At 47.0% G+C, this 23,985-nt stretch overlaps 6 protein-coding genes across 11 annotated transcripts; all 6 read right to left on the minus strand.

The window, feature by feature from the left end:
• Positions 1-1,092: 1,092 nt before the first annotated feature.
• Positions 1,093-3,332, minus strand: ethe1 (ETHE1 persulfide dioxygenase). 2 transcript variants are annotated; one of them, XR_003783567.3, is made up of 7 exons: positions 3,116-3,332; positions 2,607-2,751; positions 2,351-2,499; positions 2,121-2,250; positions 1,925-2,010; positions 1,716-1,832; positions 1,093-1,587 (listed from the first exon to the last, which is right to left on the minus strand). XR_003783567.3 is itself a non-coding variant. In XM_029129747.3 (7 exons), exons 1-7 carry the CDS (start codon positions 3,149-3,151, stop codon positions 1,544-1,546), a joined length of 711 nt encoding a protein of 236 aa, XP_028985580.1. In that variant the 5' UTR covers positions 3,152-3,331; the 3' UTR covers positions 1,430-1,543. The 2 variants fall into 2 exon arrangements, 1 of the variants encoding a protein (XP_028985580.1); XM_029129747.3 differs by having other exon boundaries at positions 1,430-1,587; positions 1,925-2,014; positions 3,116-3,331.
• Positions 3,333-3,656: 324 nt separating this feature from the next.
• On the minus strand, positions 3,657-5,875 carry LOC114843312 (persulfide dioxygenase ETHE1, mitochondrial-like). The gene is made up of 7 exons (XM_029129746.3): positions 5,564-5,875; positions 4,842-4,986; positions 4,586-4,734; positions 4,367-4,496; positions 4,181-4,270; positions 3,932-4,048; positions 3,657-3,811 (listed from the first exon to the last, which is right to left on the minus strand). The coding sequence occupies exons 1-7, from the start codon at positions 5,717-5,719 to the stop codon at positions 3,765-3,767; spliced, it is 834 nt and encodes a 277-aa protein (XP_028985579.1). The 5' UTR covers positions 5,720-5,875; the 3' UTR covers positions 3,657-3,764.
• A 1,255-nt stretch (positions 5,876-7,130) lies between these two features.
• Positions 7,131-9,321, minus strand: LOC114843314 (persulfide dioxygenase ETHE1, mitochondrial-like). Of its 5 annotated transcripts, XM_029129748.3 has the most exons (7): positions 9,163-9,321; positions 8,724-8,868; positions 8,321-8,469; positions 8,091-8,220; positions 7,895-7,984; positions 7,485-7,601; positions 7,131-7,372 (listed from the first exon to the last, which is right to left on the minus strand). In XM_029129748.3, exons 1-7 carry the CDS (start codon positions 9,193-9,195, stop codon positions 7,329-7,331), a joined length of 708 nt encoding a protein of 235 aa, XP_028985581.1. In that variant the 5' UTR covers positions 9,196-9,321; the 3' UTR covers positions 7,131-7,328. The 5 variants fall into 5 exon arrangements, 2 of the variants coding, with proteins under 2 accessions (XP_028985581.1, XP_055359124.1); XR_003783570.3 differs by lacking the exon at positions 9,163-9,321 and having other exon boundaries at positions 7,895-7,980; positions 8,724-9,156; XR_003783569.3 differs by lacking the exon at positions 9,163-9,321 and having other exon boundaries at positions 7,485-7,633; positions 7,895-7,980; positions 8,724-9,156.
• A 1,030-nt stretch (positions 9,322-10,351) lies between these two features.
• Positions 10,352-13,521, minus strand: LOC121201627 (persulfide dioxygenase ETHE1, mitochondrial-like). The gene is made up of 7 exons (XM_029129743.3): positions 12,357-13,521; positions 11,705-11,849; positions 11,449-11,597; positions 11,230-11,359; positions 10,979-11,068; positions 10,790-10,906; positions 10,352-10,691 (listed from the first exon to the last, which is right to left on the minus strand). Exons 1-7 carry the CDS (start codon positions 12,558-12,560, stop codon positions 10,645-10,647), a joined length of 882 nt encoding a protein of 293 aa, XP_028985576.1. The 5' UTR covers positions 12,561-13,521; the 3' UTR covers positions 10,352-10,644.
• Positions 13,522-14,122: 601 nt separating this feature from the next.
• On the minus strand, positions 14,123-18,077 carry LOC114843311 (persulfide dioxygenase ETHE1, mitochondrial-like). Its single transcript, XM_029129742.2, has 7 exons — positions 17,642-18,077; positions 16,598-16,742; positions 16,285-16,433; positions 15,928-16,057; positions 15,669-15,758; positions 14,606-14,722; positions 14,123-14,499 (listed from the first exon to the last, which is right to left on the minus strand). Exons 1-7 carry the CDS (start codon positions 17,843-17,845, stop codon positions 14,453-14,455), a joined length of 882 nt encoding a protein of 293 aa, XP_028985575.1. The 5' UTR covers positions 17,846-18,077; the 3' UTR covers positions 14,123-14,452.
• Positions 18,078-18,188: 111 nt separating this feature from the next.
• LOC114843067 (transmembrane protease serine 6-like) lies at positions 18,189-23,301 on the minus strand. Its single transcript, XM_041067853.2, has 8 exons — positions 22,755-23,301; positions 21,432-21,518; positions 21,169-21,300; positions 20,844-21,009; positions 20,542-20,720; positions 19,927-20,022; positions 18,627-18,769; positions 18,189-18,507 (listed from the first exon to the last, which is right to left on the minus strand). Exons 1-8 carry the CDS (start codon positions 23,152-23,154, stop codon positions 18,346-18,348), a joined length of 1,365 nt encoding a protein of 454 aa, XP_040923787.1. The 5' UTR covers positions 23,155-23,301; the 3' UTR covers positions 18,189-18,345.
• Between the last annotated feature and the right edge of the window lie 684 nt (positions 23,302-23,985).

Here is a 23,985-nt window from a genome sequence, read left to right on the forward strand (position 1 = left end):
ATTGGCTGCTGAAGCCACAACTTCCCGTGACACATAGTTTAAAGACGGGACCCTGGATTTACGAGGTCTATTCAACTATTTTAGAAAACAAAATGAATTTGGTTCGAGCAAACTGATGCTAATGTAGTCTCTGTACTACAGTAATGTTAGCCTTTTAATGAACCTGAGGGGCCTCGTCCAGAACCTTGAGGCAGAACCCGGTCAGGCAGGTGCATTTAAGGGGCGTCAGGTCCAAACAGCGCTGCATTACAGTACATTTCTCCCATTTGTGTGTGAAACAAGGCGATCGGTTGCTCGGCACACACTGCAGGTTATTAGAGCTAACAGCCTGTGAGTCAGTGTGACATGGAGACGGCGCGTACACATTCAAACACTGGCCTGCAAATGCCTGTAAGTCCCAGCAGAGATTAAAATACCATCAAGTATTAGACATTTATGGTAAACGTGCGTCCGAGCAGCACCGTGCTGTGGACTCTAGTGGTGCTGGAGGGCACTATGGGGGTGTTTCCTTCAGGTCCCATGGGTGGAATCTGCTCCCTTCACTCTTTATCACCTCCACTGGCGCCTTCACGCCTCTTTGTGACTGAGCCGATAGTGTAATAGATTCTTTCCAGTGACATGTGGGCCGGTGTGGGAGAGAATGGGCAGCGGGTCCACGGTGGCACCGTTCAGTTTAAAGATGGAGGTGGCAGATGGGCCACACAGGCCGGATGAAAGGGCCCGGGACGCGGCGGGGCCCCCGGGGCCACATATCATCAGCCGGAAGCGCACGCCTCCTGCTGTGAGGGGAAACAATGCAGGCGCCTGTCAGCGCGGAGCATGTGGTCACCGCCGCGCTAGCTTAGCGTTAGCGTTAGCGTCAGCGTCCGTGTCCACCGGGCCGTCCACAGGTCCAACACTAAACACTGATCTGGGAACAGTGCCCTTTGTCCAGACAACAACAACAAGAACAAGCAAGATTCTCCTCGCGCTGCTCCTCAAAAAGCTCATGATCAGCACAATGTCCCGCAGCGCACCGTCACATGTGCACACAGCATCTGGCCTGTGGCCGAGTCCGAGGCCGACTCCCCGCCTGCAGCGCGTATCGCGTGACGGTACTGACATCTGTGGGGTTAATGAAGGTTTCAGTCAAACTGGAGGAACACGGGCGAGGAGCACGACGGGCCCCGCGGAGCCGTGGGCGGAACCACAGGAGAGGTGGTGTGGAAGAACCCGTTGTTCCACATACGGGTTCGTGGACGCTGAGCCTCACCATGAATGGAACGCTCCTGACTGAGCAGCAGAGCTGTAGTAACAGCGAGGAACACAACACGCTCCAGTGTCACACAAACAGACCAACAAACAAAGTCTGTGCGCGCACTGCGTTCCGACGGCACAGTAGCTGGTTCCTAAATAGCAACACATGTTCAAAGGCATGTGCATTTACATGCAGACAATGAGGAAGAGCTGCATAATGAAGGTTTGGGGTGAAGCAGAATTTTAATGAAGTAGAAAAAGGAGAATTTAAATGTCAAGTGGTAAAGTGTTTCCTTATGCAGCGTTTTCAGTCTTGTACCCCACAAACCAGGTTAGCAGGGATTGAAACATCTGAAAAAGAGAAAAACAAACTATTAAAAGCACATGTGAGCTTACAAACAACACACTCTGACTAACTGTGAATCGGTGCTTCTTTTAAACCACTGCATGCGCTCTCAGACTGAACCATGAATTCATACCCATTTTCTTTGGCTTGGGGAGGTTCAGGTTGTCCATGATGTTCACGAACTCCTCCAGGCTCTTGGTCAAACGTGGGTTGAACCTCCGCTCCTCACCCACCGTGGACACGGTTCGACCTGATGCACGGAGACGAACATCTCCTGATACTAATGCTGATGCTGATAGTGAAACCAACATGTTCTCACTGGTTCTGTAACATGGCGCCAACCTTTGTAGTCGTGTGCTGGGTAGAGCAGGCAGCTCTCAGGCAGAGTGAAGATCTTCTCATGAATGGACTCATAGAGCTTCTCAGCGCTGCCTGAACGACAAAGACGCAGATTAGACATTTGTTCCAGTGCTGCCCCCTGGTGGTCAGAATGTAGGACTACAACAAAACTATACGCAAGTACAGCAAGTAAGTGTACCCTGCTGGAAATCCGTCCTGCCGCAGCCTCTGATCAGCAGCGCGTCCCCAGTAAAAGCCATGCTCTGATCCCCCAACACCAGCGTCACACAGCCGTCAGTGTGTCCTGGAGTCTCCCTCACTGTCAGACGCTGGAGGAGACGTGACATGGTGAGTTATTTAGAAACAACTGCATATTTCATCTTAACTAAGCTGCATAGATCCTATGGACTATGTAAAGTACGTTCTTACGTGTTTCCCAAAGGTGATGTGGTCTCCCTCTGACAGCTGGATGTCTGCAGCAGCTCCACTGAACTTGGAGATGGCACTCTGCAGCCCCACCACTCTGTTCTTCATCAGCCCAGTGCTGGTGATGTGGTCGGCGTGGCAGTGGGTGTTCACTAACACGAATGGAAGGAAGCACAAAGGACAATCATTTAAAAGTCCTGATAAATGGAGAACGGGACGCTGATTATCTACAATTGTCTGATTCATGTAATAGAACTACCTGCCACTTTGAGATCCAGTCCCAGTTCCTCTATGAGCTTCAGGTCCCTGTCAATGGTCTCCAGAACCGGGTCGATGAGCACGGCCTCCTTGGTCTGTGCGTCTGCCAGCAGGTAGGTGTAGGTGCTGCTCTCTGACTCAAACAGCTGAACAATAAAACATTTAATAGAAACAAGGATGACTCTGTTAGTGAAAGAGGAAGCAACAGTCACCCTGTTTGGTGCCAGGTTGTAACTGTGGAGATCATCTAGATCAGATTGGAGGCACATGCTGTCACCATGACACAGCAACAACAGAATCACGTTCTCAACACACTGTGAAGGTCTGAAGCAAACACTGTGTCAGTGAATGTGCGTTTGTGTGGATGAACCACAAAAATAAACCACACCAGGCACATCATTTATTTCATTTCTCTACTCTACACTACTCGCTGAAATCAGCCTCATTAGAGGAGCTTGTTTCCAAACACTGCTGCTTAACAAACTAATTAACACAAAGGAGAGAACCCACCTGTCTGAAGAGCAGTCCTCTGCTTTGCGCCATCATGGAGCGGTGGCGTAAATCGAACCCACAGCTTCAGTGTGAACACTTCTCTCTTTCTGTCACTGTATCAGCTGATGGCGACGCCCCCAAACAAACCGGTCCTACCGGGCGTGAGCTGTACGCAGGTCAGACTGACGTCATTCCCCGGGTCGTCACCGCAGCTGTGCTCAGTTCCCACCATCCCACGCTCGGAGCTCACGGAGCCCCTAGTGGCCGTTTGCGCATGCGCACCGAGGACGTTGTGCTGTCAAATGCATCTGAGTTCAAATGCGTCACGTGGCTCGGTCAAGCGCGGCGCTGCGGTTCGTATCTGACCTGTGAGCTCATAACATTGTGTTATTGATTTTACTGTTGCATTTATTTAACCCACATGCAGTTGCCTTCTGTGTGTGGGTAAGATCGCTTTTGTTTACATCTGACAGTTCGTTAAGAGGTTTCTTAACAACCCCCCTATTAGTTTATTATCATAACGTAAATGTTCTCACATTTAAATTTAATCGAATAAAAAAACTGTTAGAGTTTTTTATTAGCGATCATACAAACATAACAAGTCCCACATCTGACATATTTACTACTGTGTTATCTGTACTTATTAACGCTGTCATTTTTAGCATGTTCAGACTTCGTGGATTCCACAAACCAGATTGGCAGGTACAGAAATATCTGGAAGGAAAATAAAATACTGTTTTCAGGGCTTTAACATATTTCAGACACATCTGCGTGCTTTTAGTGCCACACTTAACATTTACTGATGATTGGACTTCATAAAATAGCTTCTCGTACCTATTTTCTTTGGCTTGGGGAGGTTCAGGTTGTCCATGATGCTCACAAACTCCTCCAGGCTCTTGGTCAAACGTGGGTTGAACCTCCGCTCCTCACCCACCGTGGACACGGTTCGACCTGCAACACAAACGACCCACAGTGACACCTATGTGGGTTTAATCTTCACAGGGTGACATGGGAATGAGTCATACACAGGTATGCACCCACAAACACAGTCACCAACACATTGGTGGGTCTTTATGAGCCGACCTGTGTAGTCGTGTGCTGGGTAGAGCAGACACTGCTCAGGAAGAGAGAAGATCTTCTGGTGAACGGAGTGGTAGAGCTTCTTAGGGCTGCCTGGATCACAGCAAGCAACAGATAATGCCACACCGCCCTCAAAGGAGGATGTGCTTAATATGAAATTATTAAAATTAATTATCAATGAACGTCTACCCTGCTGGAAATCCGTCCTGCCGCAGCCTCTGATCAGCAGCGCGTCCCCAGTAAAAGCCATGCTCTGATCCCCCAACACCAGCGTCACACAGCCGTCAGTGTGTCCTGGAGTCTCCCTCACTGTCAGATGCTGGAGGAGACGTGACATGAGGTGTGGTGACTGTGTGAAGATGAACTGGTGATCCGTCCAGTCCCATGACTTTCGCCCAACGTTCTTACCTGTTTCCCAAAGGTGATGTGGTCTCCCTCTGACAGCTGGATGTCTGCAGCAGCTCCACTGAACTTGGAGATGGCACTCTGCAGCCCCACCACTCTGTTCTTCATCAGCCCAGTGCTGGTGATGTGGTCGGCGTGGCAGTGGGTGTTCACTAACAAGGATGGAAGGAAGCACAAAGGACAATCATTTAAAAGTCCTGATGAATGGAGAACGGGACGCTGATTATCTACAATTGTCTGATTCATGTGATAGAACTACCTGCCACTTTGAGATCCAGTCCCAGTTCCTCTATGAGCTTCAGGTCCCTGTCAATGGTCTCCAGAACCGGGTCGATGAGCACGGCCTCCTTGGTCTGTGCGTCTGCCAGCAGGTAGGTGTAGGTGCTGCTCTCTGACTCAAACAGCTGAAAGGTAAAACGGGTATGAGTGTGACTTAGCAATAAAGAGCACTCTTCTAACAGCAGTGATGAGCAGCTGGATGAAGTGATCCATAGACCAACACTGGGTCACCATTATGGTATCCTGCATGTGAACATCACCACTGTTTAGTAGCCCTGGACCTGTAGTTAGTTATGGATCAGATCTTTCTCCAGGTTCAGGAGTGGCTCTGCTTTGCATGAAGGGTTTAGTACAGTGTACCGATGGAGACAAACAGTAAGAACTCGAAGGTCTAGCAGGCAGAGAGGTTCTGGAGTCACTGATCAGTTTATCTCTCCAACGGGCCATGGCTGCAGAGGTGAGGTCAGGTGTGTGTGTGTGTGTGTGTGTGTGTGTGTGTGTGTGTGTGTGTGTGTGTGTGTGTGTGTGTGTGTGTGTGTGTGTGTGTGTGTGTGTGAATGGACGGTCACAAGCTGAGGAACCCATTTAACGTCTCAGTTTAATAACGGTTTTATGCTCTTTAGCCAGAATCCCGTTGTTTTCCGTTTAACGCCTCCAGGACCTTTCACTGGAACGCGACAGAATGAGTGAGCGCGAACCCACCTGTCTGAAGAGCAGCGCTTTGGTCGGCGCCAGGCTGGAGCTGCGCCTTCTGTCTGGACCGAAGCCGACGCTCACGCTGCGCGCGGCCGCGCGGCCCGAACCCACGGCTGCGAGGCGCAGCGCGGCGGCCAGGCTCCGCCGGAGCGGCGACGTCATGCTCGTTCGTGTGTGAAGGTTCTGAAGACCGGGAGTCTTCACAGCCAGGACCCGATCCGACAGGAGGGACGGACGGCGTCAGGCTGTTTGTCCGGGTTTGTGGCAGAGGACGTGACCAGGAACGTCTGACTTCAGGGAAGTTTGGGGGCCAAACTCCCACCTCGTCTGTGAACTTCGAGACCATAAGAGCTTGTTTCGCTTTTACAGCAGCTGTATCTGGAGTCGTAAACTGCGCCTCTGTTACTTAGTAACAGCAGGTGGGGGAGTGTCCACCACTCCAGACACTTGGCTCAGTGGCAAAGCGTTGGTTTGGGGAGCGGAAGGTTTCAGGTTCAAACCCCCACCAGAGCACAGTGCCATGCATGGCAGCCCACTGCTCCGTCCAGGGGATGAGTTAAATGCAGTAGACACATTTTGTTGTTACATTGTATGTGATCATGACCAATAAAGGCTCCATCACACCCACAGGAACATCTGTCTTTGGCTTCAGCCAGATGTCTGGCTTCTCCAGCTGTTCCAGCTGTTGAATTTATGTTACTGCCATCTGGGCACAGATACATCTGTGTCGGCCTTTACAGGGCCGTGTGGGTGATGAAGTCTCTTCCACTCACACTTTTAGATTCTCCCGTCAACCTGACTGCATGTCTTTGAAATGTGGGGGGAATGGGGGAGAGCCCCCATAGACTCGGGGTGAACATCCAAACTCCACACAGGACGGACTCAAACCTACGCTTCTTGTTGTGATGCTGTCAGGAGTTGAAAAGGCCATTCATTTCCTGTTGCCATGTGATTAATAACATTCAAATCCATCCCATTGTTTGCATTAAAATAATAAATACAGCTGGCTGTGAAGCAAATAGCCTCCTTATGAATACGTTACCTTGAACTTTGATCGATGACAAACATTGTTGTGAGTTATTGTATTTATTACCTTCAGGATAAGATAATAAGTAATTTCCCTGTAAATGCATGAGGCTAAGAGAAAAACAGGAAAGTGATCATATCTGTCTGTCCACAGTCACACCTGCCTGCTAGGTATACCTGCAAGTTGCACGGGTTGGTTATTAGGTCTCAGTTGCCATCGGCACAGGACGAGGTGGGTGATTAAAAAGGCATAAATCAGTTCAAACTCACCTCCTTCTCATCACCTCTTTGTAGTTAAAGGAGAGAATTCGCCGTCATTTTCAGTGTTACTTAAAACCGCAAACCTTCCTCCTCCATCAGCCAAGAAAAGGCTGGCTGTTCTGTACGAGATACCACACACACAGAAGGGCTGCGACTGGTTCCAGTCGGATCAGAACAAGTGTCTGGACAAACAGACGCCTCGTGGACCTTTACTTGGCTGCAACGAAGCAGCTGACATCGTGGTCAGAGTTAAACTGAGTCGGTGAGAAAACACCTGCAATAATCCGCATGAGAGTGGATAGTTTTATTTAACAGGTTTCATGAGGTGCATATGAGTGTGAGTCTTTGGCAAAAGGCATAAGGGAACCAGTTAATCATTTATAATATCAAAACAATAACATCCATAATTTTCATTTTTACAGTAGGCACTTATGGGAAACATAAATGCTAAAATGTTACTAAAATGTAATAAAATGCTGGATGTTTAATCTTGTATTCCACAAACCAGATTAGCAGGAACTGAAACAGCTGGAAAAGAAAACAGAAAACAAAGAGATGTGAGGTTACAAGAAACTTAACTGTGCATCAAACATGAAAAGAAGCAACAGAGATGTTATTTAGCATTAAACTGTTTTATTACCCATTTTCTTTGGCAGGGACAGGTTCAGGTTGTTCATGATGCTCACAAACTCCTGCAGGCTCTTGGTCAAACGTGGGTTGAACCTCCGCTCCTCACCCACCGTGGACACGGTTCGACCTGATGCACGGAGACAAATACAGCGTCAGGCCCTTGGAGAGGAAATGAAAGTCCAGGCTATGAAAATCAGGTGTGACTCTGGGAAGACGTGCCTCTGAGGGTCATGAAAAAGCTACTGAACACAATGCACAGTGTAGGTCAAACATCCGTTATCAATTTTACCATCCACAGCAGTTGCTGATTAACAATAATCACTCGGACAGCAGGGGGTGTGTCACAGAACCCACTGTCTCTCTGTGGCCAAGTGCTTCATTAAAGGATGGAAGATCAGGTCGATAAACATTTGCGCCAACCTTTGTAGTCGTGTGCTGGGTAGAGCAGGCAGCTCTCAGGCAGAGTGAAGATCTTCTGGTGAATGGACTCGTAGAGCTTCTCAGCGCTGCCTGAACGACAAAGACGCTTTAAACAGATTACACTTCGGTACCCGTGCTGCCCCCTGGTGGTCAGAGTGCAGAACTACAACAAAACTATACGCAAGTGAAAGTGTACCCTGCTGGAAATCCGTCCTGCCGCAGCCTCTGATCAGCAGCGCGTCCCCAGTAAAAGCCATGCTCTGATCCCCCAACACCAGCGTCACACAGCCGTCAGTGTGTCCTGGAGTCTCCCTCACTGTCAGACGCTGGAGGAGACGTGAAAGAGTGAGTTATTTAGAAACAACTGCATATTTCATCTTAACTAAGCTGCATAGATCCTATGGACTATGTGAAATACGTTCTTACGTGTTTCCCAAAGGTGATGTGGTCTCCCTCTGACAGCTGGATGTCTGCAGCAGCTCCACTGAACTTGGAGATGGCACTCTGCAGCCCCACCACTCTTTTCTTCATCAGCCCAGTGCTGGTGATGTGGTCGGCGTGGCAGTGGGTGTTCACTAACACCGTAGAGCAAAACATCAGTGGAATCAGGAGTTAGAGCTTCTCGGGCCCTCAGTGACAGGCAGGTGGTGCCAACACACCTCCAGTGTCATAAATTGTCCAAAAGATTCTACTTAGTTTAGTGTCATTTTTAATCTGACACATTTCCAAAATGCTATGTGACAATATTGATAATAAAACATAATACCGCAGTAATGTTCAAATTATTATAATGAAATAAAGAAGATGTAATAAAGAAGTATTCAGCTACCTGCCACTTTGAGATCCAGCCCCAGTTCCTCTATGAGCTTCAGGTCCCTGTCAATGGTCTCCAGAACCGGGTCGATGAGCACGGCCTCCTTGGTCTGTGCGTCTGCCAGCAGGTAGGTGTAGGTGCTGCTCTCTGACTCAAACAGCTGAGAAGTAAAAGAGGAAAAGACACAGGTGCCTCTGCAGTAGGGCGCAGGCATGAAACGGGTGATACCGTGTGATAATGAGACGGAAGAGAGAAAACGTCTGAGAGTAAATAACAACTAGAAGTCCTGTAGGTGTTATGTTAGTGACGCCCGTCTCCGCCTAATGACAGATTGGCTCCAACAGCTGAAGCGCTGAGGAGCATCCACGCTTTTACTGCGTAAAGTTTTCCTGCGAATCGGAACTGTTTGAAGTTCCAGCCGCTCGCGTGAAACTACAAATGCGAGTGAACCTACTTGTCTGAAGGTGATTCCCGCGTTGCTCGCCATCCCGGAGCCGTGACGTTACTTTGTGTGAAGCGTCTGCTGCATTAGGTGCTGCAGCCCTTTATACGCGCTCGCGCTCGCGTCTCATCCCGACCCACCCCAACCATGCTGTCCTACTGGGCGATCAGCTGTTAGAACCGGAAGACCTGGAAGCGCAAAAGCGACCAACAGGTTTGATCTGCACCAGAGAGGTGGAATTGGGTGGGAAAAGGCCTCTTAAAGACCCCTTCGACACTGCAAATAGCTCATTGCTACGTCGTTTATGCCATTGATAATGACACGGGACGGAACGCGCTACTGCGTCCTGCTTTGGCCTCAGTGCCGCCAGGACGCTGGTGGTTGGTTGGAGCTGGATCCATTGGGTCCCTCGGTTGTTCTCTTCTCACTTCTCGCCATTTTAAATTGTAAACCATAATTGTTTTGGTAAACACGGCATCAGTTGCGAGTGTCATCATGACGAGGCAGAAAACGGCAGCTACGCGCCGAAAGCCACGAGCTGCTCGCACGCACATCCCTCCTCCCTGCGCGCGACCGAGCGAAGGCGGGAAATAACGAGACGCGCCTCACAGCACAAGCTCAGTGGAAGCGGACTTTTAATGTTTGAAAAATGGATGAGATTTTAGAAAAGAGACGCAATCGTCAGCCAGCTTGTTATAACATAATTGTCTTCTTTACTTTAAAGGCATGTTTAAAGTATTTGCTTTGTCTAATGCAGTCTAGGCATGAATGGATACTATAAACTCCTAATACATTTTAGCCTAAAGAGAAACAAGTCCACTTTTCATGACTCAGCATCTGGACAGTCTCACTTGGAGGCTTGTTACCAACTGAAACATTCACGTAATGGAGAAAATAATCAAATTGAGCAATAAACTACACGAGACCAGGTTTCTGCTGAACAGCTAATCGCGCTGCCACGGGTCGGCCATTGTAGGTTCTGGTTCCTTATTGGAGCCCAGCTGGGTTTGCCCTTTTCTTAATCCTCATAAATCTTCTGTTTACAGCAGATCATTACCCAGATAAACTTGATTTTGTCAAGAAAATATTTTGGGATGGTTGTTCAGCATCCCGTTAAGATTGCTGTGACGGTGAGTCTCGGTCCTAATGGTGTCACTTCATTGTTAACATTTTCTTATGAAAGAACTCAGTGAGTCAGATACACAGTAAATACTAAACCAAACCTTTAATGAAACACAAAGCCCCTCCCTGTATACAGCAAGAATAGAAACACACACAAACTTACAACTTGCTGTTTTTCTTATGTACTAATTATTGTTGCTCACCTTTTACTATAACATGCGCCTTACATTTCAAAAGCAGATAAGCTGCACAAACAACAAGCTCCATCCAGAGAGACGATTTAAAGCACTTTACGCTCAGCGGTTTAGTGGTGATACTGCTGCCGTTCTGTTGATGTCAGGGTTCATTTCAAAGCTTTCTTCTGCAGCAGATTCAAACTCTGTGGACGCCACAAATCAGATTTGCAGACACCGCGATATCTGCGAAATGAAACAAAGTGATGCTTTCAGGACTGGGAAAACATCCAAGCGTCTGCATTCATTTGTGCAGGAAGTTGTGAAGAGTTAGTTTTTGTTACCCATTTTGTCCGGCTTGGGGAGGTTCAGGTTGTTCATGATGCTCATAAACTCCTGCAGGCTCTTGGTCAAACGTGGGTTGAACTTGCGCTCCTCACCCACCGTGGACACGGTCTGACCTGAGGACAACAGAGGATGCGCTGATGTGAGCGTCCAGAGAGACAGACAGAGACGGACACATGGACACAGACCTAAGTAGTCGTGTGCTGGGTAGACGAGGCACTGGTCGGGCAGGGAGAAGATCTTCTGGTGAATGGACTGGTAGAGCTGGTTGGGGCAACCTGAAAAAGTACAGAAATACAGCTCCTGCACATACACATTGACCTGCTAATGCATCCTTGCTGCAGATGCTCAATATTGGATGGACCATAAAATGATTGACATACTAGTTATAGTTATATCTTATAATATGGGCTTTATTAGCAGATATCGCTGCGTTTACCTTGGGGGAAATCCGTCCTGCCGCAGCCTCTGATCAGCAGCGCGTCCCCAGTAAAAGCCATGCTCTGATCCCCCAACACCAGCGTCACACAGCCGTCAGTGTGTCCTGGAGTCTCCCTCACTGTCAGACGCTGGAGGAGACGTGACATGAGGTGTGGTGACTGTGTGAAGATGAACTGGTGACCCGTCCAGTCCCATGACTCTCGCCCAACGTTCTTACCTGTTTCCCAAAGGCGATGTGGTCTCCCTCTGACAGCTGGATGTCTGCAGCAGCTCCACTGAACTTGGAGATGGCACTCTGCAGCCCCACCACTCTGTTCTTCATCAGCCCAGTGCTGGTGATGTGGTCGGCGTGGCAGTGGGTGTTCACTAACACGAATGGAAGGAAGCACAAAGGACAATCATTTAAAAGTCCTGAGAAATGGAGAACGGGACACTGATTATCTACATGTCTACGATTCATGTGATAGAACTACCTGCCACTTTGAGATCCAGTCCCAGTTCCTCTATGAGCTTCAGGTCCCTGTCAATGGTCTCCAGAACCGGGTCGATGAGCACGGCCTCCTTGGTCTGTGCGTCTGCCAGCAGGTAGGTGTAGGTGCTGCTCTCTGACTCAAACAGCTGAGAAGTAAAAGAGGAAAAGACACCAGTGACTCAGCAATAAACAGCATAATAATTAAGCATATTTCCATGTGAGCAAGAGAGTAAATAAATGATGATTATTGTCTAAATACTGTAAATGTGCATGTCGCATTTGTGCTTTTGAATCATAAAGAATGACAGAAGAAAAAAAAACACTTGCAAGAAGAGGTTTTAACTAAAGCAGCCCAGTGCACCTGAGATTTATTGCAATAAAAAGCTGCTTTCAAACTCTCCTCCTCCGCCAACTCGCAAATCTGTGCAGTGAACTTCTTCAAAAAAGTATTGTTAAATTATTAAATTACAGTATACCTTTGTATTTTGCATGCAGTGTCTGTGCACAGAGAGACATGACGTTAGGTGCTCAGTGCCAAAAATAAAAAGACAATAAAACGACAACATGAATTAAGTCGCCCGTGCGCACAGGTTAGTTGGTGCACGCACGTTGGCGCCAACGTTTACCTGACGCACAGGTGAAGGTGAACGCACCTGTCTGAAGAGCAGTCCTTTGGTCGACGCCAGGCCGCAGCACGATCTTCTGCCCGCAGCCGGTTCAACGCCAGTTCTCGAGCCGGGAGCGACGCGCCTGCTGGCGGCTGCCGCGCAGCTCCAGCCCTCGGTGCTCGCTCTGAGTCTCAGCGCCAGAGCGAGGCTCCGCTGAAGGGGCCTCAGCCCGTTTATAACCGAGCACATCGTCAGTCGCGCGTCTTTGCTGAATCCACGGCCGGGTGGTTATTTACAGCTGGAGCAGCCAGGCGCGCGCGTGAGCAACACTGGACGCCGCAATAGTGTCACTGACTTCTGCACTAACTATATCCTATATCACTCTCCTCATAGCTAAATCTTGGACCAGGTCTTTGTCCTTGAGTTTACAGGAAACGATTCAATTCAATGGGATATGTTGTCCCACTGCAGCAAATCCGATCAGCGCGCAACAAGGATGTAGGCGCGTCACTGCGCGCTCCCCCGGTGCGCCGCGGACACCAGTAGAACACGGAGAGGCCTACGTGACGGGCGGCATATCCTCCACGAGCACAGAGACTCCACCCAAACGGCAAACGACAATCACAACGCAAAACGTGCTTTGAGAATCCAGCTCCAGCAGTCGAGTTCTCTTTTGCGCAGTTAATTAAGTCCGCTCTCAGTAAAGTTTAACTGCAGGAAATAATAATAGGGAATAACCGCTTGGTATTGCCACATCCACCATCTCAGCTCTCCTCTGCTCTTTATCCACCACCACAATCTGGTTGGTCCTGGTGGTGTGGATCAGCAAATCGATGTCTCGCTCACTCTTGGCGTACAGCTTGATGTCATCCATGTAGAGGAGGTGACTTATGGTGGCCCCGTTCCGGAGTCGGTATCCATAACCCACACAACCTCATCGAGTTTGCAATGAAGGCCCTTAGAGATGTTGTACAGCTCCAAGCATTCAGTGATCCATGTGTGTGGCATTGAGTCATAGGCTTTCTTGTAGTCGATCCAGGCTGTGCACAGGTTGGTGTGTTGCACTCTGCAGTCTTGGGCGACTGTTCTGCCAACCATACAACTCTCTTGCTTGTTATTGGTTACTTTCTGCTCAAACTCTTACAACTTGAGCACCTCAGACGAGTGAACGTACCTGTCTGAAGATCAGCACGTCATTGTGCTCCATCCTTAATGTTTTAATTCAATCCTCCTCTCGCCGATGTCACAAGTGAGTTTTTCTCTCTCAGAGACAGATCCTGGGGGGCAGACACTCTCAAACAAAGCAGCTTCACTGAGCGACGGGTGGAAAACACAGCACGCGCGAAACCCGGAAGCAGCCACAATCGTTTCCTCATTGATTGCCCAGGTTTATGAGGGATGTTGCCTTCAGGAAGACGTCTGAGGCTAGAAACTAGATTTTAAAACAGATTCTACCCTTCAGCGCCAACTACACGAATATCTGGCAATCACCAGTATTTGTAACATTTAAACAAAAAGGAAATGAAAGTAAACGAGAATTGAGGAAACACTGACACACACTGAGTGTGAGTATTTAGCCAGATCCGGCGGAATAGTCTTGAATAACTAATAAATGAATGTGATGCAGCAGAAAGCTCAGTTTTGCTGCTGAAAGGTCGCCTTTAGTCTCTGCTGATTCTGAAACACTGCATCATGTGCACATCAGCTGAGTTGTGGTGGCTGACCTTTTTTTTTTAAAAGTAAAACAATGTCCTCGCTTTGAGTAAGATAGGGTTATTTTCAGTTAAGCATTAATAAATCCTGGGTCGAACTATAAATGAACAGTTCAGCTCTTATTCACATTCAATAATACAGCTGTTAAAAAATACTTACATTAAAAATTAATGCGAAAAAAAAAACTGTAATAGTGTTTTTTCTTTCTGTACAAATTGTTAGAGGTCATCACATGTATAACTCTAAATATGACCTAATTGCATTCCAATAGAACAGTAACTTCAAACCAAATGACAACATCTGGTTAAATATATCTTTAGATTTACATACAAATATAAAAAACACTGTGTGGTTTTGGAGTAACTCTACTGAAAACACAATGGAAAGGTGAACCACTTTGCCATCATGTAGTTTTTGATGTAGAATCATCAAACTTGGTGTACTCCACAAACCAGATTAGCAGGCACTGAAACATCTGTTGAAAAAAAGGAAAACATTGTTTTTAGTCATCTGTGTAGCGGGGCGTCAGTTCAATCATATTTTGGCACAGCTTTCGTTTTATTAAAGCCATTTTTTCATACCTATTTTATCTGGCTTGGGGAGATTCAGGTTGTCCATGACGTTCACAAACTCCTGTTGACTCAAGGTCAAACGTGGGTTAAACTTGCGCTCCTCACCAACCGTGGACACAGTTTGACCTGACACAAATATAATCATAGAACTATGTGAGATTTGTGAGACCTCAAGACTTAATCACACAATGCTGGCAGACATAGAAGCAAGTGATGTACAGACAGTGTTGAAATATTTGCCACACTGGCTGTTTTTTCAGATGCTCCTCATTTCCTACATCAACGAACAACAGTAAAAGTAGCAATTGTACTGTACATTAGTACTCGCTTTGCAGCACCAGTATGGGGTAAGATCTCTATCCTTAATCAAGAGCGTAGCTTTTTTTAATTTCAAGAACAAACTTTAACAATTTAATGCTCAGATGTTGAGAACCTTGAAAGGAAAACTTCACAGGTTTTCAATGGGGGTTGACCAAAACGATGTTGGGTAAAGAATGAAGGGACACTCAGATTGCTCTACAATTTCTATGCAGAGAAGTTATAATTTATTCCAACAGTAAGACGCCTTGACAGATGGTTTGCCATGGGGTTAAAAACTACAACTAGTGCTTCCTGGTTTCCTTTGTACCTGCCCCTCAATTGTGCGGCTGAGAGGGGGCGGGGCCATGTCGTGTGGGGCGGGGTCATGTTGAGGGGGCGGAGCCGGTCTGCACTGTTTCAAACAGCTGAAAGGTAAGTACAGTCACACATGAAAACAATATGGGGGGGCAGGTTGAGAGGGGCGGAGCCATGTTGAGATGGGGTGGAGGAATAAATCATACTTTTTCTGCATAGATAATATGCAGGAAACTGAATGTTCCTTCATTCTTACATACTATCTGAGGTGACTTTCGTCAATCCCCATTTAAAAGTGGGTGACAATTTCCTTTAAAGATAGCGATCTCACCCCATACAACAGCCCATCGGTGCTGATTACCGAATGAGAATGAGAATAGATTTTTATTTGAAACTTTTTCACACAACTGACTCTGAGGTATACTGAGGTATATACTCATTTGCACTTTGAGCCCACCTAAGTAGTCGTGTGCTGGGTAGACAAGACACTGGTCAGGCAGGGTGAAGATCTTTTGATGAATTGAGTGGTAGAGTCTTGTAGCAGAGCCTGACATTGAGAAAAGAGAAAAAGAGACTAATGCTATTCTGCACTCTTGTCTTCATGTTGCAGTGTTATTATAAAGTACATTTACAGCTACAGTGGAAGTAATTAGTAAATCGGATAAGATGATAAAAGGTAACGTGATTATTAAATTAATGCATAAATTCATGTCTACCCTGCTGGAAATCCGTCCTGCCGCAGCCTCTGATCAGCAGCGCGTCCCCAGTAAAAGCCATGCTCTGATCCCCCAACACCAGCGTCACACAGCCGTCAGTGTGTCCTGGAGTCTCCCTCACTGTCAGATGCTGCAAGACAGAAGTGGCAAAATTACTGTAACTATATAGTTCTGAGCCACTGGTTTGTCTGTAACAGATAACACAAAACCTAAATGTAAAGTATGCATGAGCGTGTAAACAAGTAAAAGAGATATACAGATGCTAGAAAAACAAGTCAGTGTGTCTGTACAGCTGTTCTCTCTCACACGAGAGCCAAAATGATTAATTTAATGTAACCTATTACATTTCCTTCTTACCTGTTTCCCAAAGGTGATGTGGTCTCCCTCTGACAGCTGGATGTCTGCAGCAGCTCCACTGAACTTGGAGATGGCACTCTGCAGCCCCACCACTCTTTTCTTCATCAGCCCAGTGCTGGTGATGTGGTCGGCGTGGCAGTGGGTGTTCACTAACAAGGAGTAAATCAGTTTGAAGGGTTTGACAAAAACTTACTACTTACTACTACTACAACTAAAATGAAATACTTTTGTGTAATGTGCCTAATCTGGGTTTGGCTTTTCCAAACTTTGTGGACTTAATTATCTCACAGTTGAGCTACAAGAAGACGGTTACCTGCCACTTTAAGATTCACTCCCAGTTCCTCTATGAGCTTCAGGTCCCTGTCAATGGTCTCCAGAACCGGGTCGATGAGCACGGCCTCCTTGGTCTGTGCGTCTGCCAGCAGGTAGGTGTAGGTGCTGCTCTCTGACTCAAACAGCTGAGAAGTAAAAGAGGAAAAGACACAATTGACTCAGCAATAAAAAGGAAACAGGTAATATTGTTATTATTTATTAAACAGGTATTTATTTTATCGGACACAGATGAAAGGAATTATGGTTAGTACAGTATTATATTTTGTGATGTGGTGAAAAAAATGCTTTTCTTTTGAGGCTTCAGGTTTCAACTTGCCAGTCAGCAGGAGCCTGTTTGGAGTTTGCGTGTTTATTGCCTGCATGTGTTTGTTTCCGCATTCCGGGACAACTCTAAAAAGCCACAGTGAATGTAAGAGCCAATGGTTTTCTGTCTCAGTCTGGCTTCCAGGTCCACAGCCTGGTCACTTTATTAGGAACAGCTGAAGCTCTCAAAGCCTAATGCTCTTCTATGTTTAATACTGAGCTCTGTGTATTCTATGAGAGGACTGTTTTAATTGCTGATCATTCTATGCAAATGAGCAAGGTTAAAAATATCAGTTCACCAAGAAGCATCATTAAAATATACGTGTTCAAACATGTGTTATTATAATGTGATTACTCGGATTCTGTTGCCAACGCAAAGACCAGTCGTTCACACCTGTCACTGTGCAGAGTCATCGTGATACAGTCAAAATATTTCACTGTAACCATGTTGTACATGTACACAACTTTACTGTAAACACACAGAGAACCACGTAATGAGCGTGTTTGACCGATAAGCCATCACAATCTAAGCTTACAGGACTAAACGCTGCTAATTAGATAGGTTCACGTTGAACAGAACTTTAAGCTAACGGCTAGGCTAATGCTAGCAGCTAACTTCTGCTACTGCTGCCACCACAACGTCTACGAACGCTGCTTTATTGCGTGGGCTGGACAAAGTGACCGTAAGCGAAGCAGCCAACGTCAGTGAAGGTGAACGCACCTGTCTGAAGAGCAGTCCTTTGGTCGACGCCAGGCCGCAGCACGATCTTCTGCCCGCAGCCGGTTCAACGCCAGTGCTCGAGCCGGGAGCGACGCGCCTGCTGGCGGCTGCCGCGCCGCTCCAGCCCTCGGTGCTCGCTCTGAGTCTCAGCGCCAGAGCGAGGCTCCGCTGAAGGGGCCTCAGCCCGTTTATAACCGAGCACATCGTCAGTCGCGTGTCTTTGCTGAATCCACGACCGGGTGGTTATTTACAGCTGGAGATCTTTACTCGCGACGCAAACAAAGCGGAGCAGGCGCGCGCGTGAGCCTCCGAAAGGCTGCGGCTGACGTGGAGCCGCTGGCAGATAATGCGACGTCTGAACGCTGACACTGGACGCTCACTTCTGCACTAGCTATATTTGGGACCGTACACAGTGCTTTTGCTTGTGCAACATGCGGGCAAGTCTCTTTCACAGCCACTTCCTCCATAACGACCCCGGTGTGTGAGCCACTGTGCACGAGCGTCGCATTAGACGTAATCACAGCAGCTCCCAAACGCGCAGAAACACATGAAGTCACAACGCGAACCTGAATGTGAGACTGGTAATGTTTTTATCGTCATTCTTCAGTATTGTGTGTGTTTGGTCAAAATATTGCACTGACTCACATTTATTTCTCAATGAAAAGACATTAAGAATATAAATAAAGACAGGACCACCGCTCACTTTATGCCTTTATATACCCCTCAACCCACTGGATCAACTGGGTGACTCTGCTGTAGACGCCGGGTTTATTGGGCCGCCCACAGCCCTCCCCCCAGCTCACCAGTCCTGCCAGCTTCCACATCCCAGTGGCTGTTTCACACACCAAGGGTCCGCCGCTGTCTCCCTTAAGACATAAACAAACCGTTAGGCAAATGTTTTATTTTGAGCTCCTAAAGTAACAATGCTCTCCATAAACCTGAGTGAGGCAGGTTTACGGAGGCTGTTTTAGGTTTTTCATCTCACCTGGCAGGAGTCCACCCCTCCGCTCATGGAGCCGGCACAAATCATGCGGGGGGTGATGCTCAAGCCATAGACACTTGGCAGGGAGCAGGTGGATTGCGCTATTATCGTTATCTGAGCCTGTTGTAGCTCTTTTGATGCACTGCCTAAATAAAGCAGAGAAGGAAATTAATTACTAGAAAACCCCCTCCTTCATCACATATAGCATCCTTCAGGCACTGTAACAACCAGAGGAGGATGGAGACTTGTGTTGAATTTGTGTTGTCATCTGAACGTTTTTACTTGTGATTGTGTGTTCATCAGAACTTCTCAGGTCATAAGGAAACGGAATAAGATGTTAGTTACTCATGTGCCAAAAATGAACTGAATGTCAAACGGAACGATGAATGATTACATATATTTGGTTGAAGGTCAAAGGTCAGGGTCACTGCGAGCCCACAACTTGCTCTAATAATATGCAAGTATGGCTTGAGTGAATTTCATTATATGTAGCACAGACTTGTGTAACCCGGTGGAAAAGTACAAATAAAAATATACTAATAGGTAATTGGCATAATAACAACATGACATAAACAGGACACATTGGTGGTGGGTTTACAGGATGGGAGAAGATGGGTATATTGTGTTATAAGATGTTTGTGAGTTCGGTACGTGGATGTGAAATGATATGATATAATACAATATGATATAATACACAATATAATATAATACAAAATATAATATAATAGAAAATACATATACAAATATTTTATTTATTGCTCGGACGTGAGTGAACCGACGATTACGTTTTGGGTCTCAACGCTCACGAGCCACGCATCAGGCCCGCAACGATTTGTTTTCAGTTTCATATGGGTTTGAGTGGACTTTGAAATTAATTGCATATTTGTGACACTGTTATGGAAAGTGGACTTTATGTTGTGTGTAAGATTTTGCACCTAAATGGTTAAGTTGGCATTATTTACTTTATTAAGTGTAGAATTAAAGGGGTAATTTTAAAGGTAATTTTGCTACAATTACGTTCCTTGGTGGTGGGTGGTAGACCACTGTGCCTTAAAAAGTCAAGAGCTTAAATCACTGCCGAAATTACCCAGGACTAAACAAATACAAAATTTAATATTTATAGTAAAACTGTAAAATAAAACAGTTATAAAATAGGAACTCAGGGCCCCTCCTACTCCAGGACACAGTAGACGGGCTACATAAGACTCATGGATGAACTATCTACAGTATACGTCAGAACTGATGGACCCTCTTGGCAGAGACAGACAGTTCCTGTGAGAGGGTTGAAGTGAAAGTAACAGACCTCCTTCGTGAACAGATCCCCAGCCTGTGATCCAGCAACTTGCTCCAGCAGAGAAGGAGTCTTGAGGGCTCGGTAGACAGACTGGACACACTGCTCCTGTGTGATAACACACAGCATCCGTATGAGACGAGCATCCAGCCCTTCTTCTGCACCCAATGACAGTCAAACTGCATAGCGTTAAGCTGTAGAGCACACAGGCACCTGGCTGTGGCTCCTGCTCCAGTCAGTTAGTTTAGCTTTTAATCAGCCTGAGGAGTGACGGCTCCATTCCTGTGATAGACTGGAGATTTGTGCTGCCAGCCATTTGAGCAATGACTAATAAGATCAGCTCTGAGCGGGCCAGAGGCGTAAACAGAATTACTAATTTAGATGATGGATGGATATTAGTTTGCATTAATAATGTAAGAAAATGCATCTAAGCTGTAATCGTAACCTCAGAGCTAGTTGTAGTTCAGAGCTAAGTTGGCTTTGTTTAATAATAAATGATCTGCCTATAAGAAAGACCTGTCTTGTTGATTTGACATTTAAGGAATTAATTAAAGAAGCTCTTTAATGTGAAGCACTTCTAATGTTTTAACCCAGCTGAGCCAGCAGATGGCGCCACCTCCCCCTCACCGCTCATGTGCATGTCGGTGACGGTGCGCAGCAGGCCCACGTCGTAGTCGTTGGAGTCTGGGTCGTAGCTGGGGTGGTAGAGCACCTGCAGGACCCTGTAGATCTTCCCCTGAGAGGTGTCAGTGAGGCTGATCGTGCCCACCACCACCGTCCAGTCAGCCGCTTCAAGCATGTTGTATCTGCACAAACCACAGGCCACCCCACGTCTTATGTTGAATTAACTGGGTTCAGCTTGCTTTTTTCCCGCTTAATTAATCGCATCACACACATCCCACACTGTGAACAACACGACAACCTCTTACTCAACAAAGCAGTGAGCTGCGGTGAGGACCCAGGATGGGGAGACGATGGAGCCCCCACACACGTGGCTTCCCTTCCACTGCATGCTGACCTGCCAGCCCCACGCCCCCTTCTGGGCCGCTGAGCCGCCAACAATACGCCGTCCATCTCCAATCAGAGCTCGACAGTCTGGAGAGAGCGGCGTTACTGTGAGCACAGGTAAAATACGGACGCAGAGCACTTCATAACAGCGTTGATGTTACAGAACTAACTAACAGAACTAGACTGACAATAAATGAAGGAATTCCACACATGAATTTGTTTGACCTTTGAACTTTGTTTGTGTACCTGCAGTGAAGTTCCCCGTCTGGTTCATAGGACTGTTACTGAGTGGAGGCGCCTCTGTCTGAGCAAAGCAGGTCCCGTTCACAGTGCAGGGCGATCTGTTGAAAAGATACGGCACCACCAGGAACCTGACCACTGAGAGGAGACAGGAAACCATGGGTGATGTGGTGAGTTTTACTTAATGATAGCAAATTCAAGCTCATTTAAGAGTCTGAAAACACATGGAGGCAGTGACTGATGCAACAGTAATGGAAGCAGTGGCTTACCCAGCAGCATGGCGACGATGAGCAACGTGGTGAATATAAAGCAGGTCAGAATGAAACACAGGTCATGACAGGAGCAGGTCCGAGAGTCTGCGTTCACCAAGAAAACAAACAAGTGTTTCAGTTTCAGGGGTAACTTTAGGTTTTGGATGCTAAGGACAGAGTGATGCTTCAGCTTTTTCTTAGTTCGGGTTTTCAACATACACTATCTGTTTAGCTGTGATGTCTATAAAAACCAGACGATCAACTGATTTAGGAGGACATGTAGATTCAGGTGACAGTTACACTGTCTGCTGTGTCGGGTTTGTGCTTTGATTGAGAGCCGCCCCAGGCAGTGAAGTGCTGGTCCAATGTGGATCCTGCCAGCAGCGTTTGATAAAAGCTTCATGACGGTAAAAGGAGAGAGACTGTCAGCGACGTTGAGTGAAACGTGACAAATGCTGTGACTACAGAGACACACGAATTTAGAGTTTTGGATTTTATGCCATAAATAAACACCTTAAGATGTAAGATACAAACCATTTCCTTCTAAAACTACAAAATTATTAGTAGGAGCAGGTCTCCAGTCTTGAAGATTACAAGATGTAAAGCTCCAGTTTACTGTATAGTATGAGCTGCAATCTCATTTAGGAGCATATGAGAAATCCCACTCACCACTGCCTTAGCCTTTCAAACTACTTCATGACTTGCAGCAGTTGACAAAAAGCCAATATTCCACATTAGACTGTTTTTACGGAGGCTTTAAATGCTGCCTCAGCACTCTGTTATTGTATCTGCCTCATCCAAGAGCTGATTAAGAAACTCCGGACCCGAGTTTGGAAGTTTGGATTGAAAAACTTGTTTTTTTAGAGGCAAAGGAAAAAACAGGGATGAAGGACAAGACTGAGCGCAGTAAAAGCAGTGTTTGGTCTGATCCATCATGAAGAGAAAAGCCCTGTGGACCATAATACACCTCAATATGAGGCTCTGTTTCAATAGTATATTCAGACGAGATGGGACAAAAGTGCGGCTAACACCTCTGAAGGACTGATAAGAAAAATAATGACTTCATCACATAACAGTGGTGTGAATCTTAGGCCCAATCGTTGCTTTCTATTATAGTTCTTAAAAGAATGAAAGTCTCATGTTATGACTTAAAAAGACGAGAACATGCAGGAGAACAGCGTGTACAGGTCAGTGTGTGGTGCAAGCGTGTTTAGTAGTAAGATCCAGTCTTTAACACTTCATTTGTGACATCTCATTTATTTAGCATTTGATTTGCTAGCGAGGTCTTCGTTTGTTTGTGGGATTGGATTAAAATGAACAGTAGTAGTTATTATACGGTACCTGGCTTTGCATCAGGCAGAACACCGGGAACACTGAGATCCACCTGTCCGTCCTCCAGCGGACGCCCATCTGACGCGTTCCTCTGCTGAACCTCATGGGGATTATTGCTACAAGGAAGTGCTGAAGTCTGGCTATTTTGACCATGCGCCTCCGAGGCTCCAGAGGAAGAGAACGGACTCTTTGGAAGTTGAGGCTCTGATGCTACTTCAGTAAGTGAGGGAAGTGTCGGGTATATGTTCTTGTAGGATGGGGGTAAAATCATGTGCACTGTAGAAGGAACCAAGGATGAAACGCTCAGAACGTCGTGGGCGTCTGGGCTTTGAGTGAAGCTGGCTGACCAGTGCTGAAGGGGAGGATTGACTGGCGCCGCCCCGGTGCTGCCAGTCTGGTTCTGGTCCATACTTGTTGAGCCGCCGCTACCAGTTCTAAACGTGCAGATGAGTGCGCGCAGCTCGTTGGGCGCTACCGGCTGTGCAGTGTTTGTGTAGGACCGATGGACTGGATATCACATGGCTGAGCACAGAGCCGGGTCACGGATCCTCAGACGTCCACGGGGTCCTGCAAACAGAGCGAGGCCACACTGCTGAGCTCGGATGTGACGCCTTTAGTGCATTGTAATAGGTCTTAATAAGTCTTACTCAAAAACAATTGATTCTTTTATGCAAATGTTCAAGGTTCTTCAAAAAAACTGAACACAATGACTTCATTACCATTCAAACAAAAACTACAGATGCTCAACCTGTAAGCTAATTTGCCCGTCAGGCGGTTTCCAGCTGGGTTGATTAAAAGCAACACGTCTCAGCCTTCAGCTCTCACCTGGATGTCAGCGTGAGCTCCTTCCATTTGCCGAAGCCCGTGCCAGCAGCGCCTGCTGCATCTTCACTCCACGCACACCTTCCTCGTCATCGTCAGCTCGATTCAGCAGTTTGCCACCTCTCCCCCTCTCCTCGCCTCTTCTCAATTACCACCTATTCCTGTCACGGCGTCACGCCTTCCGCCGTCTCCCTGCGGCCTACTCCTCGTCCATCTTGAACTTAATCTCGCTGTTCTCGTCAGAACGCGTGCGTCCTCGTCACTCGGGGGGAGTAAGAGATATGTGCTCTCTTGTCATCGGGCTTGTATGAAATATGCATGAGGACAATTGTGAGCCTGGGTCAGAGTTTAACAACAGAGGGTAATGTAAACCACACCACCCAGTCGCTCCCTCTCATGAACGCTGGGAGGATAATGG

This window comes from Betta splendens, chromosome 16 (assembly GCF_900634795.4).
Source record: "Betta splendens chromosome 16, fBetSpl5.4, whole genome shotgun sequence".
Lineage (NCBI taxonomy): Eukaryota > Metazoa > Chordata > Actinopteri > Anabantiformes > Osphronemidae > Betta > Betta splendens.